General features: G+C 46.5%; 2 protein-coding genes across 3 annotated transcripts in view; one reads left to right on the top strand and one right to left on the bottom strand.

Annotated features, from left to right (window-relative positions):
* Positions 1–16,860, bottom strand: part of AMFR (autocrine motility factor receptor) — a 414,702-nt gene that overhangs the window by 349,540 nt on the left and 48,302 nt on the right. The window lies entirely within an intron of this gene.
* WDR59 (WD repeat domain 59) overlaps positions 1–16,860 on the top strand; it is a 49,763-nt gene that overhangs the window by 13,946 nt on the left and 18,957 nt on the right. For both annotated transcript variants that reach the window (XM_069868674.1, XM_069868673.1), the window contains exons 9-18: positions 616–693; positions 1,684–1,840; positions 3,535–3,614; positions 5,700–5,832; positions 8,340–8,464; positions 9,320–9,484; positions 10,256–10,351; positions 11,767–11,923; positions 13,121–13,190; positions 13,421–13,574. In XM_069868674.1, the coding sequence (XP_069724775.1) occupies positions 616–693; positions 1,684–1,840; positions 3,535–3,614; positions 5,700–5,832; positions 8,340–8,464; positions 9,320–9,484; positions 10,256–10,351; positions 11,767–11,923; positions 13,121–13,190; positions 13,421–13,574 (1,215 nt within the window). The remainder of the gene's footprint in view (positions 1–615; positions 694–1,683; positions 1,841–3,534; positions 3,615–5,699; positions 5,833–8,339; positions 8,465–9,319; positions 9,485–10,255; positions 10,352–11,766; positions 11,924–13,120; positions 13,191–13,420; positions 13,575–16,860) is intronic.

Below are 16,860 nucleotides of genomic sequence, written 5' to 3'. Positions count from 1 at the left end.
TTGCCAGCCTCAAGCTGATTACAGCAACTTGAGGGGGAGACATACTCCAGCCCCTGGGGTTCCCAAACTCATGTCAAATTGGGTTATAGAAAACAGACTGCCTGCAAGCATTGCAGGCCTTTTACTTGAGGGGCATTGTATGTCAGTCAAATGGAGTTCATTCACATTTAGCTAAGCTCCAAGGCAAGTGCAATCGATATGTGTTCTAGCAAAGCAAAAGGTTAGATTCTTCATTACAAAATTAGCAGTAACAGCAGGATGGGCCTGCCTCCGGGCTTGGCTGGCACATTGGCGGGGAGCCTGCAGGTTACCCTGTAGCTCTGAAAGCCCAAGCAGGCTGCCTGTCTTCCTGTTCTAATTACTCAAGCTATGATCACTGTGAATATGACTCCAAGTTGCTCGTTGTCTAAGGGATGCTGCCAGATGCCGATAGCTTGCTATTTGTCCTTTGGGGCCATCTCTGCTGTTAATGAATGGGATTACTAATGATGCTGTGGGCACCTTGGCATGCTTTTCACTCTGTTTATATCTGCAAGCCACATGGAATACTGCAGCCCGACAGCATAGCCAACTGACTCCTGCCTTCACTTGTCTTTCTGGTTTTGTTTTTTTAAGTTCTGGGATTACCGTCAGCCTCGGAAATACCTCAATATCCTTCCCTGCCAGGTTCCTGTCTGGAAGGCAAGATACACAGTAAGTGAGAGAGAAACTCCCACTAGTCCTGCTTGTACTGTGAGAGCAAATGCACAGAGATGTTAAGTAAAGAAAAACCGCTGAAGGGCTTCTCGCCAATTCTACTGCTGGACATGATTAAATTGATGTTTAAAATCTGTCTTGGTGCTTTAAAGGCCCAGAAAAGCAATGTCCACACTGGCGGCACTCAAGAGAAGGAATGACTAGTGCTGTGAGATCCCAGTCTTTGGCATAGTCCTCCCTGGGGGAAAACAAATAGGTGTAGGTGGTTGGCTTTGGGAGCAAGAAGCTCAAGGTGGCTGCTGCTCTCACTCTCGTGTTTTTCCACTCATCTCCAGTATTGATCCCTGCTGCACAGAGCCTTCTGCCCTCTCTGCTCCCAAGGTTTCCGAGTGTACTGTGCTGGGCTTTTACAGCATATCAAATCCAAGAAGTGTTACCTTTTAGAGTGCAAGTGCCCAGCCGCTTGAAGCTAAGACTCATAATGTTAGTCATACATATTCTCTTCCCCAGACGCGTGAATGTGGCCTGAAGCCAGTGCTGTGCCTTGAGTCCCCAAACCCTGTTCCCTGTCCCCATGGTGGGGGATGCAGGACTGGGTTCCAGTGTTCCCCTGAGCAGCTCCTGGGGCTCAGTTCCCAGGCAGCACTTCTTGTAGCTCCAGGCAAATTGCAATAAGGATCCCATGTGACAAGTCAAGGGTGAAATCACTCCATCCTCACAGCTGAAAAGTGAGGAAGTGGCAGAAAAAAATGATTAATCTGAAGTGAACTGCATTGATTATCTCTGTGTACTACATCTTATCCCTTGTAAGACACTGTTTTTGCACAGCAATTGCCTTGGACCCTCCCAGATTTAGGCCCGGTTCTGTTTTGTGTTGAGTTCCTTTAAAACCCACTTGTTGTTGGTAGGAAAAGGAAAAAAAAATTAGAGCATGATAAGGGAAGCATAGTTCCCCAAGGCTAACTGGAAGGATGTTTCTCTCCCAAGCCTTTCAGCAATGGGCTGGTGACAGTGATGGTCCCCCAACTCCGTCGGGAAAACAGTCTCCTTCTCTGGAACGTCTTTGACTTGAACACACCTGTCCACACTTTTGTGGGACATGATGATGTGGTGCTGGAGTTCCAGTGGAGGAAGCAGAAAGAAGGTGAGTTCAGAGCTGGATATGCTCTCCCTTTCCTGCGCCATGGCCATCCACTAAGGAGGATGTGGAAGTCTGACTCCTGACTGTGATGCTTTTGCTGTTGTCCTTTGATTCTTATCTTGGAACAGCCCCTAATTGCTTCCCTGTCTCCCCTCAAGCTACAGCTGCTTTGTACTGGTTTTATGGCCTTGCCCACAGAAGTGTTGCCCTGTTGTTTCTGTGCTAACAAAGCAAATCCACTAAATGCTGAGCGGGTCAGCGGTGACTCTTAATTGCTTTCACTCTCCTGTGAGTCTATTTTTAAATTAAATCTTTCAGAATGAATTGTACAAACTATTAGATGGGTGCAGGAGTGCAGGCACAGTCCCCTGCTCAGAGCTACAGGCTAACCAGTTAACCCCTCACATCACTGCCTGGATCAGCAGCCTCCAGCATATCCCAGACCACAAACCCAGCGAACCTACCTTATCTGTATGCTGGCAGAGGCAGGGGAGGGAGAGTGTGGGAGGGACAGATTCCTGTTAGACTTCAATCCTGACTAAATTTTCCAATCTAGGCAGCTAAATATAGGGGATTCTATATTAGAGGTTGGATAACCATTCAGAGCGCAGCTTTGTTTCCAGCACCTCAGCTGCCATCAACAGAACGAGCGCATCTGGCTTTGTTGTCACTTGTGGTACTGTTTTGCAGTGCCATGGAAAAGTTCTGGTCCGACCCTCTGCCACCAGGCTGCTAGGACAATTCAGCACCTTCTTTGTACCTTGATTTTCCTCTTTCAGAAAGAGGAGAGCAATATAGAATCGCGTCAGGACCTGGAGACACAGTCTAAGGCAGCTTGTGAGTGAACATCCAAGCAGGCTTGAACCATAGTTGTGTTGTCTTAGCTGAGTTAATAGATATCCAAGGCTGGAAGTTGTGCTTGTCTCAAGCAACGTAAATCAATCATACAAGCGTTCCGTATCCACTTCAATGCAGAGACAACCAAGACAGCGCAGATCTCCTTCCACACTCTGGTGTGCCGTATTTAGACAGGCTCTGTGCCTCAGCAGAGGGGTGAAGGAAGCAGCTGTGCAGCAGCAAATTCTTAAACACAGCAGCTGTTTGGAGGGGAAACTTAAACTGCATCCCAAGGGCTAAACATGGGCATACTTAAGTCCTTGTACCTTTATTTGTGGATAGACAGTATGTGGCTAGATGTATTTCATTACAGCCTGAACTTGTCTTGGCACCATCCAAGTCCCAGCAGGAAAAGGGGGCAGGGTAGAGCCAGCTTCTCTCATCTTAGGAATGTTTGAGAACTTCTGCATCTTCAAATAGATAAGTTGAGGTAAAAGATATTTTGACTTTATGGTTATGGTAAAAATAAATCCGTTTCTCAACTATATTATTTCTTCTATTTAAATAATCATTGTAGTAGATCTAGTTCATTCCTGGTTGGAAAACTGACATCACGTTATACTTACTTTGTGCTTTTCTCCTGTAAGTTACGCCCCATTTAGGGGTCTGGTAGCTGTGGTGCAGGGAGGCTGATGCATGTAGATCAATTCAAAATAGAAAACAACTCGCTCTGCCATTTGGTTTAGTGCTTTATCCATTTCATCTCCTTGCTGGCTTGCTTGAATATATTTACGCTACAGGCAGGGCTGAGATTCAGTCTGTTTTCAGCAGTGTCTGTAAGTTGTTTCTATCCTTGATAGGTTCTAAGGACTACCAGCTGGTTACGTGGTCCCGTGACCAGACCCTGCGGATGTGGCGCATTGACTCTCAGCTGCAGAGGGTATGTAAACACTTCTGCTCTGGAACTGGGGACAGTTTTCTTACAGGCTGGGTTCACCTCCCTTTCTTTGTACTCCCTGTTGCTCCTTCGGTATCCGAGAGCTGCAGAGACAGCAGCCAGCTGCTGCTTCACTTTCCTCTTCATGTCCAGCCCCGAAAAATCCCTAAGGAGACCTGTGATGAGGCCTCTCTATACCCTGAAAAGCTTTTTTGGGAGTGCAAGATCATTTTGTTTTATAACAGTAAGCATAGAAGTCTGGGGAAGGTGAAGATGAGTTACTGCTTGCATTGTCTGTGAAGATGCCACCTCCATGGCTGCAAAACAGTGTAACTATCTTCTTGGCATGTTAGGCATCAGGTAAATGCAGGGATTGTGCCCTCCACTTCCTGCCCTTGTTTCCATTACCTCTTAGCCTGGGTGTAGGCAGCAGGAATCCTGCTGTTCTGTCTGGCAGCAGTTACAAATTGCTGCTGCAATTGCTGCAACAGCGGTGCTAGGTCAGGCAAAAGGTTCATACCGCCGCGATGGCCCATATTGGCCTGTTTTGTCTTCAGCTGCGAATGTCTTGGAAGAGGATAAGAAGGCAGCAAATTTGGAGTGATGTTTCTCTCAAATGCCCTCTCAGCCTCCTGTGGTTTGCAGCTTAGAGGCTCATTGAGTCTAGCATCTTTGATATGCTTGATGAGTTTCACTTCCATAGACATGTCCTGTCTTTTCTTGGACCTGTGTAAGTTTTTGTCATCTTAGACACGGCTTTTCTGCGTGTTGTGCAGGAAAACAGCTCCTTTTATTTGCTTATTTTGCTACCTGCTGGTTTCATTGCATTGACAGTTAAATGAGCGGCCTTCTTGTCTGTGCTATTCCTGATTCTGCAGACGTCCATCATATCCTCCTCAGCTGCCTCCTCTTTTAAGTCAAGAAGTCTTTATTTACTTCATCCCTTATGCGAGAACTTTGAATGTCCTTTTGCATTTCACAACTCTTTTCCAGTTGTGCTGTAGACTTTTGGGATGTGAACTTTGTTCTTTCCAGAGAACTCCTAGTACTCATTTTGGTTTTTATGCTGTTGGGCATAATTCCATGCAAACAGCCTCTACGTTTTGTTCCCTCGGTCAGCTTGAACTTGCTGGTTTTCCCCTGTGCACGTTGCTTTATATTTCTCCAAATTGAAGTTCACCTTTAATTTTATTATAGTTACTCCTATAAGATCCTTCTGTGATTGTTTGCAATCAGCCACTCTTGTTACTCCCCTGAATGACTCGGTGGCATCAATAAACCTGGTCATATCACTATTTGCCTCCTATTCCAGGTTTTTAATGAATATGTTGAGAAGCACGTGTTCCCAGCACAGGTCCTGCTGGTCTGTAACAAACCTTCTCTGTGGAAAACAACTTTTTCCTCCTACCTGATGTATTTGTGAATATTTTATTTCCTTCCTGTCTTTCAACCAATTGTACGTCTTTGTCAGATGCCGGTTCCCACTCTTTTGTCTTTGTTTTCATCTGGTCAAACTACACACATGATGGCGCGTTGCTGGTGACCAATGCCATATTTTGCTACCTTGCAGCCTTATCCTTTCTGCTCCCTGTGTTTCTTCTCTTAGTCGTCCCTGTTTTCTTGCGCTGAACTTAAAATACAAGTTTCTATGGTCTCTTTTTCATACAGGACCTGGAACACTAGGGCCTCTAGTATGTACCTAGATCCTACTAGAGTGTAAATACCAAAAGCAGAAAGCAAGCTACTGTTACAAAAATTGAAACAAGCTTTGACAAATTAATTCAGGAGTTAAAAGTCATAACAGCTTTAGTTTTGACTGAAGTGAAACTTAGATTAGCCATGCCAATTAAATGACTTTATAAGTGAGCAGGAGATGTGGCCAGGCTGACTGAGGTGCTGGAGCCAAGGATGCTGGAAAGTGGGAGGTCACCTATCTGTCACAGAAACAATGCTGAGATCTTACTCATGACTGCTGTGTGAACAGGCCTGCTTTGCAAATCCAGCTTCCTGGAGAAACTTGTTTAGTGGTGGCTGTTTTCACAGCTTGGTTTCTGATGTGCAGCTTGTGGGTATGTTTGTTCTTTTCAGCTGTGTGCTAATGATATCCTGGATGGAGTTGAGGACCTCATTGATGGGATTTCTCATCTGCCAGAGCCAGACAAGACCCTTCACCCGCAGGACTCTGAGCCCCAGCATAATTCTGGGCATGGCGATGAAGAGGGTAAGACAAGCGAATGTACCGTGGAGCTTCAAACACCAGCTGTCTTTACGTTGGGAAGGTGATGCATCTTGATATAAGAAAACAACATTGCAGGCAAAGTCCAAACTGGTGCTGTTTCAAAGATTAGTGGATTCTGCAACACTAGGGATTTCTCAGGATGGTCCTACTGAATTTTGCCTCCTCTAACACAGTGATGTCATTCTAGCCTAGGTGTTAATGTTTAAAGAGGTTGCAGTAGCTGAGACCCATGGTGACGATGTGCGTGTGAAAATGCTATCTTAAGAGATTTCTATGGAGAAGAAATGGGTTCTCCCATGCCTTTAGGTTTAAATTCGTGCTTCCTTTCTTTATTACAAGGGATCCCCATGCGAGAGGCTTACTGGGAAGCAATTTGATTCTCCCTTTGAGTTGCCAACAAACCAGAGAGAAGGGTACAAAGCAGTCTAATATCTGTCCTCTTGATAAAGGAGTCAGCTGAGGTCCCTTAGGGATGGCATCTCTTCCTACCTGGAAGTTTCCTGCCCAGCAAATCCCAGTGAAGTTCTTCTCTGCTGCCTGTCCTGTGTGGCAGCAGAACACGTTTCTAAAAATTGTCAGCACTTCTGTCTGCACAAGTGTTTTAGAAAGTGATTGAAAAAGCCCCATCTGCCTGCACTCACCGTGAGCAGTGCTGTGTGGGGAAGCACAGCATCTCTTGCTCCAGCTGAGAGCATTTAAGTGTCCTCATTCTGGCTGCCTGACCTCCCTTTTTCCATTGAAGAGAGTTAACTTTTTCACTCTCCCTGATAAGGTCACGTTCATATGTCCTGTATGGTCTCTGTGTGGGTCCTGCTTTGGTTCAGGCTGTTAAGGTTTCCGTTATGGACAAAAGGAATGAAAATGGCTTTTCTCTAGCAGGGTAGATTTTGCTACAAATATGTGACTGCAGGATCAATGCACAGGCAAGTCCCTAGGTAGGAATTTCAGCTATTTCTAGCCTAAAAGCTATTGTGAACTGTTGATGTTTCACCCTGGAGGTGGCTGCCTTTCAGCTGCAGACAAAGTCTCCATGTTATATTAGTGCAGCACTTTGGGGGATCTTTGAAGAGATCAGCGCTCTGCAGATAAATCAAAAAGCCCACCAGCAGTGTCTTCAGTGTGCAGCTGTCCTCACTGGCTGCTGCCTGTAAGGGGTCTTTAGTAATCTAAACAAATACGTGGGCTTTTAGGGATTAGACACTAATTGGAAGGGAATGGGAGGAGAAGACAAAGGGAGGGTACTGCCTGTATTGGGAACCTCAGCTTGTCAGTAGGCTGTGTGGTGTCTTGAGCTAGAAATAATTATCTTCCCTGAGAGCCACTGATCTTCCTTTTAATCCCATTTTCAGCTCCGTTTTGTGAAGCACTGTGATAAAATTGCAAACAGGAATAAGTAGCTGAGCATCCTATCCAAATTCAGCAACCTGCTGGGCAGCAGTAAAACCAGATATATTTGTCCCAGCAGAAAAGTCAGTAACTTTTAGGCAAATGCCTGTGAAAGGACAGCTTTTTTCTTATTTATTTTATTACTAAGAGTAGTCTCTGCAATATAATACTGCAAGCTTGAAGATGGCAGCTGGATAATTGGGACTCGTGTCCTTGGAACCATCATCAAAAGATACTTTCAGTTTTCCAAGGAAGAGATGCCACAGCGAAACCCCCTTTGGAAGGAGCTGCCCCTGCCTTAATGGGGGTTCATAGCCAGAGTCAAGGCAAGAGCCAGAGACAGCCGCAGGCAGGGACCAATTCTACTGATACTCAGTCAAGTTTTCTATCTTAACTATAATTCCTTGCGTCCTGCAGAGCTTGTCTGGCTGTTTAAATGTATTCTGGCCTTCAGGGGTTATTGTCCTCCTGAAAACTGTTGGCAGTGGAACTGGAAAGCTAGGCCTTGCATTTAGATGAGTCTTTAAGAACTGTTAAAGCACTGGAGTGCTTTGCAACACTAAATGCAAACGGCCGCTACAAATGAATTAAGCCTCTACTAGGGCCAGAAATACCTTTTTCTCTCTCCCAAGCCTTTATTATGCTTTGGAAGCATTCCCTGTAAGCAGAGAGTGGTGGGGAGCGAGTCCCAAAAACCAGAGCTCCTCCTGAAGGCTGCTTTGGCAGCAGTTCTTTCCCACTGAACCAAAGAGCTCCAGTTTACCTGTTTGAGACTCTGGCAGTATGACATAAAGAGGAGAAAGGGTCTCAAATGAGTTGGGGCAGACCATTCAGGGCTATACGGAGTACAGGCAGCTTCTGTAACCTTTGTGGGAAACCTATGTGCAGACAAGTTTGGTTTTTTGAAGGGCAAGGCTCAGAAACCTGCCTCTGAATGAGAGCTGAGACCCTCCAGCTCGCAGATCTGTGCCAGGTAAAGCTCATTCCTCTGCATGTCAGAAGAGCAGAGGAAAGCCTGCTGCCTTGGCCACCTCCTGGTATCGCATGCCAAAAGTCTGTCTATTGCAGCTTTTTTTCAACCTGTTCTCCATCTTTTCTGTTAGCCTTAAAAGAAGATTTCCTGAATGACCCCGTGGTGGGAAAGAAAACGGACCAATTGGGGCTGCCTCAGACACTGCAGCAGGAGTTTTCACTGATCAACGTGCAGATCCGAAATGTCAATGTGGAGGTAAAGAGTTTCCTTTTTCTGGCTTGTTAGGGTGGGATGTGCGCAGGCTGGCTCATCGGAGCTTTTTGAGGGGAGCTTTATTTGCTGCAGTGACTGCTGTCTGTAAACAAGGTTTATTTTGAGCTGTAGAAATCTTGGCCGCATGTAGTAGGAGAGAGGATAATCCCAGACACTGGGAGTGAGGGAAGCGTTTCAGCACAGTAAAGTACACTGGCACTGCTCTTGAAAAGGCTGGACAGTGTTTTCCTCTCTGCTTAGACTGCAGAGTGGGAAGTGACTTGTTCCACTATGTGCAGATGATCTCGTTCCAGCTGTTTCTGAGGCTGATCTGCTGAGCCTTTCCCATCTTGCACTCTCTCCCTCAGTTTTGGCATCTCCTGTGCAGGCCAAACCCTCCTCTGTGCATGGAAGCTGGCTGGAGGCACCGCACTGTGCTGGGTTGGGAGGCTTGAGGCTGCTGCCTGTCTCCTTCCTGTTGTGCTTTCACAGCTCATAACATGATCCTGTTGGAGTTTTCTGAGACAGCACTGTATGATCTTTCTATGCTGGGCTTGGAGATTTCCACATCGAAGTGAAGTGGGCTGGGGTGCAGTGACTGTTGGGAGCAGAGCCTAATGCTTGGCACAGCCAGGAATCCAGGTGCTGGGATGTCGGACTGGCAGGCTGCTGGTGCGAGCCGAGCCTGTCCCCATCTGCCTGGATGTTTTTGCTGTCACAGTGCTCACCGCCCTTGAGAACAGCATGACTTTGTCATATTGATGTGCAGAGGAATCTGCTCCTCAGCATGAATTTAAGGTACTGTAAGTTTCCGAGTCCTTGGAGATCTAACTACAGAACAATTGCTTTTCCTCACAGATGGATGCAGTGAGTCGTAGCTGTACGGTGTCAGTGCACTGCGGCAACCACAGAGTCAGGATGCTGGTGATGTTCCCTGTTCAGTATCCCAATAACGCTGCACCGTCCTTCCAGTTCATCAACCCAACCTCGATCACTGCCTCCATGAAGGCAAAGCTGCTGAAGGTGTGTGGGAAGTTTAAACTGCCTTTATAAATATAAAACTGGCGGGCACTTGGTGTCTAGATTACTGACACAATAAAACATCTGACTGTGCTGAAGACTTTCCATGGGTCACTTTAAACTGATACCCAGGGTGAGGTTTTTCTCAGCCTGGCAGCCCAGTATTTGTCTTTCTCCACTGGTGCTTTTTAAAAGTGTGTTCTTCGTTGCTGCTGTGTTCCGGTGTGATGCGTATTGCCTGAGGATCCCTAACATACTTCTCCTCACGCAGTTGTCCCCAACCCTATAATAGACAAAATCACCATCCAGCTGCAGAAAGGTAATATTTTTGAGCCTGGATGTTGCTTTCTGCTCTCCTCCACGAACTGTTTTAAAAACATGGATGTGTTTTACGCAGACCAGGTGTTTGATCATCTGGTGTTGGAAGTCCTGTTGCTGATGAAATCCCTTCCCCAGCAGCAAGCCCATGGATAAATTTTGGTTCCTTCCCAGAAAAAAACTGATCCAGTTTGCCACAAACTGGCATGGAATGTATAGGCTACATCAAATTCTGGCTCAGTGTGCTGAATCTAGGTGAATCCTCAATGCTCTGATCAGAGCTCACAGCCGTTTGTCAAAACAGAGCACGCCAGTGGGTCAGTGTGGCTCCAGTGGATGTTGGGGGATATCTTGGGATCTCTGGATCCTGGCATCTTAGCTGCTATGCGGACTTAAAAAGATGTGCGGAATGTGTGGATGTAACCGTGATTCCACTGCATCTTGTATGTATTCCAGATACTGAAAGACACTTCTCTGCAGAAAGTGAAGCGGAACCAGAGCTGCCTGGAGCCCTGCCTGCGTCAGCTGGTCTCCTGGCTGGAGTCTGTTGTGGTATGGAGAACTGTGTGGGCTTTCTGCCCTAGTTTGTTGTCTTCTCCCACGTCCTGCACTTCTGACTCTGCAGGGAGAATCTGGCCTCACTAGACGTGTAAATAGACCCCTGTGACTGGCCGTTATGTTTGTGTGAGCATTTCCGGTTAATGTTGAAGTGGATGATTAGATGCATTTTATTTCTGAAAATCGGGCCCTGAGAGTTTGCTGCTTTGGGGAGCTCTGTCTGCTCACAGATACTAAGGTTGGCAGAAACGAGGGCTGGAGCATCTTAATGGTGTGTGGTAGCTTCTCAGCTCTCAGTATATCTCACTGTGTGCCAGGGCATGGTTATCATATGTGAGAGGAGATAAGAGGCCTCAGGGAGCTGATGGATTCATTCCTGCCTGAAAGGCAGTGGCAGATGTCTTTCCCTCCTCGGTTCTAGTCAAGAATCCTGCTAGTCCTATTCTAGGGTCTTTGTTTTCTTCTCTTAAAAAAATAAAAAAAGCTGTGAAAGTCTGTTTTATCTGAAACCTTGTGCTGAGGTTTCCTAGGGATGATACTGCAGATAAACCACATTCTGCCCTTAGCTGAGAGATCTGTGATACCTACTCAGCATCCCAGTGTCAGGTGTTGGGTCTGTGTGGGAGTGAAGTGTACTGGAATGGGTGTTCTTAGCATTCAGAAAAAGATTGGACACTCTTCTCGGGCTTCTTTTTTGAGAGGCTTTGTTTAGTCATCAGAAATAAAGACTTCTTTATGTGGAAAGGCTCTATTCTGTTTGGTTTCAACAGTAATTTTTAAGAGTGGGAACTTTCTCCATTGTGTGGAAATGTGATGACTTGAGCCAGGCACTGACTGCTGCCTTTAAAGAATTCCATTAAAGCTAAGATGTAGTTCTCTTTATCCAAACAAATGCAAATTTCTTCCAAAACTGCTATGGATAGGCTTGAAGTCCCCCGGTATTCCACACCACCTGCCTTCCTCTCACTTGGACGCTCCTGGCCTGCGTTTGACCCAACACAGCTGTGTGGTCTCCTGTTTAAGGAGACTCTTGACTGTGTTGTATCATTGAGGCATTGGGTTTAGCTCAGCTCCCTGTGTAGTGAGTCGTAGGCAGAGTCTGAAGGTCAGATTTTCTCTGTAGTTCCCCACTCTTAAGCACTGTATTAAGCTCCCATCACCCCAAGTTAAGCTCAGTATTTCAACATGGCTGTGGTGGGAGATAATGGACAAGCAGCCAGAGAAGCCCTTTCCTCAAAGGTGAATGTGCTTTTGCAGCCAGAGCAGTAACCGTGCTCTGTGACTAATCTGCTTTGGCTCAAAGAACGAGCACCTTCCGTGAAGCTGCTTGGCACTGCGATGTTCAGTGCTCCGGCTGGATTTCCTTCCTGTGCCAGCAGGAGTGTGACCTTGGGTAACTTCTGTTTCAGAACCAAGAGGACAGCACATCCAGCAATCCCTACGCTTTGTCAAACTCCGTAACGTCCCCCTTACCCACGTTCGCCCGGGTCTCCAATGCCTATGGTTCCTACCAGGACTCTAACATCCCATTTCCACGGACCTCTGGAGCCAGGTTCTGTGGTGCAGGTTAGCCCCATTGCTGATATGTTACAACAGCCACCTGGGGAATGGTCCTCTTTGTCTCGGGGAACACTCGCTGCTGTGCAATGAGTAAGAAAGTATTGAAGTAGCGATGTCATGATAAATTTATAGGGAATGAGACTAGTTAGCAGCTGTTTGCAGTTGGTGCTGCATGTGGGATTTTAGAATTTGGAAATCCAGGACTAGCTGAAGAGGTGGCCTTTGGCTTATGGAATGCCAGAGGCATTGACAGACCTTTTAGAGAAGACTGGGAATAGCTGTTTTCTTTGCCTAGTTCTCTCTTGCCAGCATCAAACTGGCCCTTGGGCTTTACAAAACTGCTGTGATTTAGAGTTTAACTTACCCTTGCTGAAGCCATGTTCTTGTTATTAGCCGCTCTTTTCTCATTCTGCACCCTTTCCATTGTTCAGAATAGCTTTCCCAAGGTCATTGGGCAACTTCCTAAATGGGAGAAGAGGTACAATCATGTCCAGGTTTCCAGGAGAGTGTGCAGTGCGAAGATCATCCTTGAACAGGCTAAGGTCTGAGTAAGAGCTGTTCAGTTTCACTGAGCTGTTTCAGATGCAAGCATGCCTGCTCCAGACCTGATTGCAGCCCAGTCTGGTCGTGTTTTGGAAGCTGCTTTTCGTACAAGCCTCGTCGAATTAGCAGTAAAACAGGGTGGTGTTGCATCGAATAGGCTCAGTGAAACCTGCTAAGTCCTCAAACTCTTGCAAGAGTGGGTAACTGAAAACACTTGAGATGCTAACAAATGATGCAAGGCTTGTGAGAGAGTGCTTTGGAATTGGCTTCAGAAGTCTGGGGTTGTCCCCTTGAGGAGGAGAATCCAGCTGTGAGGCTTCTCTACATAGCTAAACATCACCTCGGCTCTGTAGTGATGAGTTCTGGTGAAGATTTGAAACACGACTATGTATTTGTTCATTTTCTTTTACTGTCTATTCTCTAACTTCCGTAGCCACTTGAGTTGGTGTTTTTAAGACTGTCACCTGAACCAAACAGTTTGCAGGGAGGGGATTTGGGCTGAGAAAATTAGATTGACTACTTGTAGGTCAGAAGTGCCTAAGGTAGTGGATAGGCCCCCAGCCCCTTGACTCCACTTCAAATGACCAGGTTTCCCTGTGTAAACCACTCCTGGGCAATCCACTCCTCGCATGATCTTTATGCCGTGTCCTGTCTCTGCAGGGTACCTGGTGTATTTCACGAGACCCATGACCATGCACCGTGCGGTGTCCCCGACGGAGCCCACCCCCAGGTGAGTACCCTGCCTCGCGTTTGAGGAGTTTGAATATCACGTCCTGCACTGCAGCTACTGACCCTCAGAAAGCAGTGACCTCTAGTGTTAGTTGTGCCCTTGACAGAGAGACTGGTCCCTCAGCAGAGACTCCTTCCTTCAACATACCCGAAACATTGATAGCAGCTTGGATTAGTGGAGCCTCCATGGCAATTTGGTGGGTGAAAGCTCCTGAATTCTCTTGTTTCCAGGTCCCTGTCAGCTTTATCAGCGTACCATAGTGGCCTCATTACTCCAATGAAGATCCGCACAGAGACTCCAGGCAATCTGCGCTTGTACAGTGGGAGTCCTACGCGCAGTGAGAAGGAGCAGGTTTCCATTAGCTCCTTCTACTACAAAGAGAGGGTAAGTACCAGACCAAAAAGCCTTTCCTGGCAGTTCAGCTCTTGTGATCTCTGTTCCTTTCATACAGCTGTGAGGATTGCTAGTAGCAGAAACTTCATATTCCTCTCAAGAAGGCATCTTTTTACAAGCAGGTCTATAAAAATGTCACATGGATTTATCTCCTGTTACTAACTTCTCCACTGATCCTCTCTAGCATTTGACCTGCTTATTCTGATACCTCTCTACTCTGACCATCACAGCTTCCTCCAGTGCATTACAGCTGTCTCCCTTTGCATTGCGTAGGGTTAAAATCTCACAGTTAAGGAGCTGTAGTCTCCAGATAAATACACGTAGGCAGCTCTGCTTTTCTGGGTGCTCCATGATGTGTGTAACTGCAAAGGGCTGTGGCTCTCTGCAGCTTCCAGACAACAGCTCCTCAATTATGGGGTATATCTGGTCTAGATATTCTGGGGTATATCTACTGCAGATGTCTCTTTCAGGGATTACGTGCCCCTTTGGACCATTTTTAAAACAAAAATCATTCCTACATGACTCTCCAAAGATCTTCCAGCCCACGTACTTCTGGTGTTGGCCTTGCTGTCATTGCTGTTTACAAGCAAGGCTTTGGGGAAGAGCGGGATCGTTTCCTTGTGGGATACAGTGGGTGAGAAAGACCTGTTGGTAATTGTAGGGTGGCCATAGGGTACTCATGAAGCAACCAAGGACCCCGTGTGCCTGGAGCAGATGCTGTGGGCAGTGCATCTTGCTCAGAAACAAACTCTCCATGCTTCAGCAGGGGATGAAGTGGCTTGCAAAAATACAGGAAGCTTCCACCAAGAGCTGTAGAATTCAGGGCATTTGAGTAGTTTTCCCACTGTCAGTGTTGAGGGGCACATCTGGTGCAGTAGTGGAGGACTTCCAGGTACCCCAAGGAAAGCCAAGAGCTGTCTGCACTCTGCTGCATGGGACCTTGAAAACTTCAGTTCAAGGAAAGACAGAACCTTGAGCTGTCATCCTTCCTGGGCACTTAATTTTCCAGTAGTCCTGCACATGACAGCTAACCCCTCTGGGATTGTGTCTTGCTTATGTGCTGTGAGTTAGTCGTTTCACCTCCCAGCTGTGGCGTGAGCCTCTGTCCCCTCTGCAGACTTTGCCTCCATACAGACCCCAGAAGACTCTTGGAGTCCCCATTCTGGTTTGGTTTTTTTATTCCAGACAAACTTCTTTTTGATGGGAAGAGAAAATGGTGCTGCCTGATACAAGAATTACTGCCTGTTCTAGTCTTTGCAGGAGAGTTTATTTAAAGAGCTACCTCTGTCCTCTGCAGCACGCTTGTCTCTCACACGCAGCTCTCTAAGATGACAGACAAGGCTATAAATAACATGTGGAAGCAGCTCGGTGCAATTTCATGTGACCTGGCTCCCCAGCCCTTGTATTGATGGTGACCAGATTTTTGTCAGGGGGGGCAAAAAGTCAAGAGAACAAAGCATGTGTGTAGCCACATCTGCTGAAAGCAAGAGAAAATTCCTGTGCTCCCCTTGCCCCTGCCAAGCTCTCTCCTCGCATGCTGGGCTGGGAGAAGTGTAAGGGGCCTGGCAGAGAACTAGCTCGAATGTTCTTGCAGGTAAACTCATTTAAACAAACAAAAAAAAACCCCAACAAAACTATACCTCCCTTTCTGATTCTTCGGGAGCTGATATCACAGCCTCTGTTAGATGAATGCTGGGTGGTTTTATATTATTGCGAGGATTTTAAAAAGCCTGGACTCTGAAGCTTGGATTTTTTTATTTGCATCAAATAAAAATAGACATTTTGAGTGTTAAATTCTCATATTGTATAACTTTAGCCCCTAAACTGAGTTGGTCAGCGATACCCAGGTATTTAAATCCCATGGAGCAACAACCGGCATCGCTGACATTAGAAAACAAATGGAATTTGCCCGCTACAAACCAGGGAATGTCAGGTTCCCCTAAAGCCAGGGGAGCTGCTGAGCCCAGCGGAGATCTCCTTAGTGAACTGTATTGAAACCAAATCTGGCACTGGGCCTTTCTGTCGTCCTTTAAGTGTGTATATATACACGCAGACTGAGACACATGCATATATATGTCTTTCTCACTTTTTATTCACAGATGCACATTCCTCCTTTCTTCCTCCCTCTTTTTCACTCCTCAAAAAAAACCCAAACTCACTAAAGAATAGCAGTCAGCAGAAAGGAGAAGCTGGATCTGTACTGTGGCAGTGCCGTCAATGTTTCAGACCTGGGTTTCTTTTCAGGGAGAGGTGCATGACTGTGTTTTTTCTCCTCCCAGTGGGGACACAGGGACAGTTCAGCCTTGCCTGAGAGACAGCTGTATCCAAAGGTGGTGACCACGGTGTCCTCATGCTTCTTATCAGGGCATTTGATGGGGCTTAGAAACTACTGCTTCTCAGGACATCCCTCAGGCTTTCCCTGGTGCCCACCTGGTTGGAGACCTCTCCAACTCATGGCACGTGGGACTGTAGGTTGACAGCAGTGGCTGCCTACAGGAGAGTCGGACTTCGTAACCATACTGATCTTAGTTTTGTTTCTTCTCCACCCTACCATATTTCCATTTACTAATCTTTTTCACCTTCTCAGTGAGGCCTGGTGGAGGAACGTGTAGCACAAGGCTAGAGTCTTCTCCTCACTCCTGTGGGGTCCTGAAGCCATCCTTGCCCCTCCACTCCCTGTCTGCTTCTCCCAGCAGTGAGATGCAAGGGGAGGTAGGGGCTGATGGTCCTGGCTGCCCGTTGTCAGCTGAAAAGAAATGTAAAACACATCACAAAGAACCCTGTTCTTCCCCTTTTTATTGTGTTAACTCGTAGAGAACTATAACAGAAATGGTTTTTTCAAGTGAGTGCACAGTAATGTGCTTTGAGAAATTCCATTTATTGTTGCTATAATACTGTATCGAGTACTTAATGAAATGTCTGCAAGTTTGTAATGAAAGCCTACTTTGGAGCTATTCTGTATAGTCAGTCAGTGAATTTGATTGCTTGCTCGACCTGAATGAGTTCTTCAGCCCATAATGGCAATTTGCACGTGGCCCTGCCAAGCAGCAGGGTCTCTACATCCCCTCCAATATCCTGACATGTGGCTTTTATTGTTTAAAATGAAAGTGAACAGTTGCAGCAGGTTCCAGTGAGTGAAATCCTGGAGAACGCTGGGTGTTAAAGGGATGTCTGAGTAAGCAGGAGTGTTTATTTAGCTTCCTGCACCAACGTGCTGGACAGCTCTGTTAAAAATGATGCAGTTTGCACTTAGCTGCCTTCCTCTTCAGCCAAGAGG

The sequence above is a fragment of the Phaenicophaeus curvirostris genome, chromosome 14 (genome assembly GCF_032191515.1).
Source record: "Phaenicophaeus curvirostris isolate KB17595 chromosome 14, BPBGC_Pcur_1.0, whole genome shotgun sequence".
Classification (NCBI taxonomy): domain Eukaryota; kingdom Metazoa; phylum Chordata; class Aves; order Cuculiformes; family Cuculidae; genus Phaenicophaeus; species Phaenicophaeus curvirostris.
Note: the sequence above shows the minus strand (reverse complement) of the source record. Positions and strands in the feature narration are given on the sequence as shown.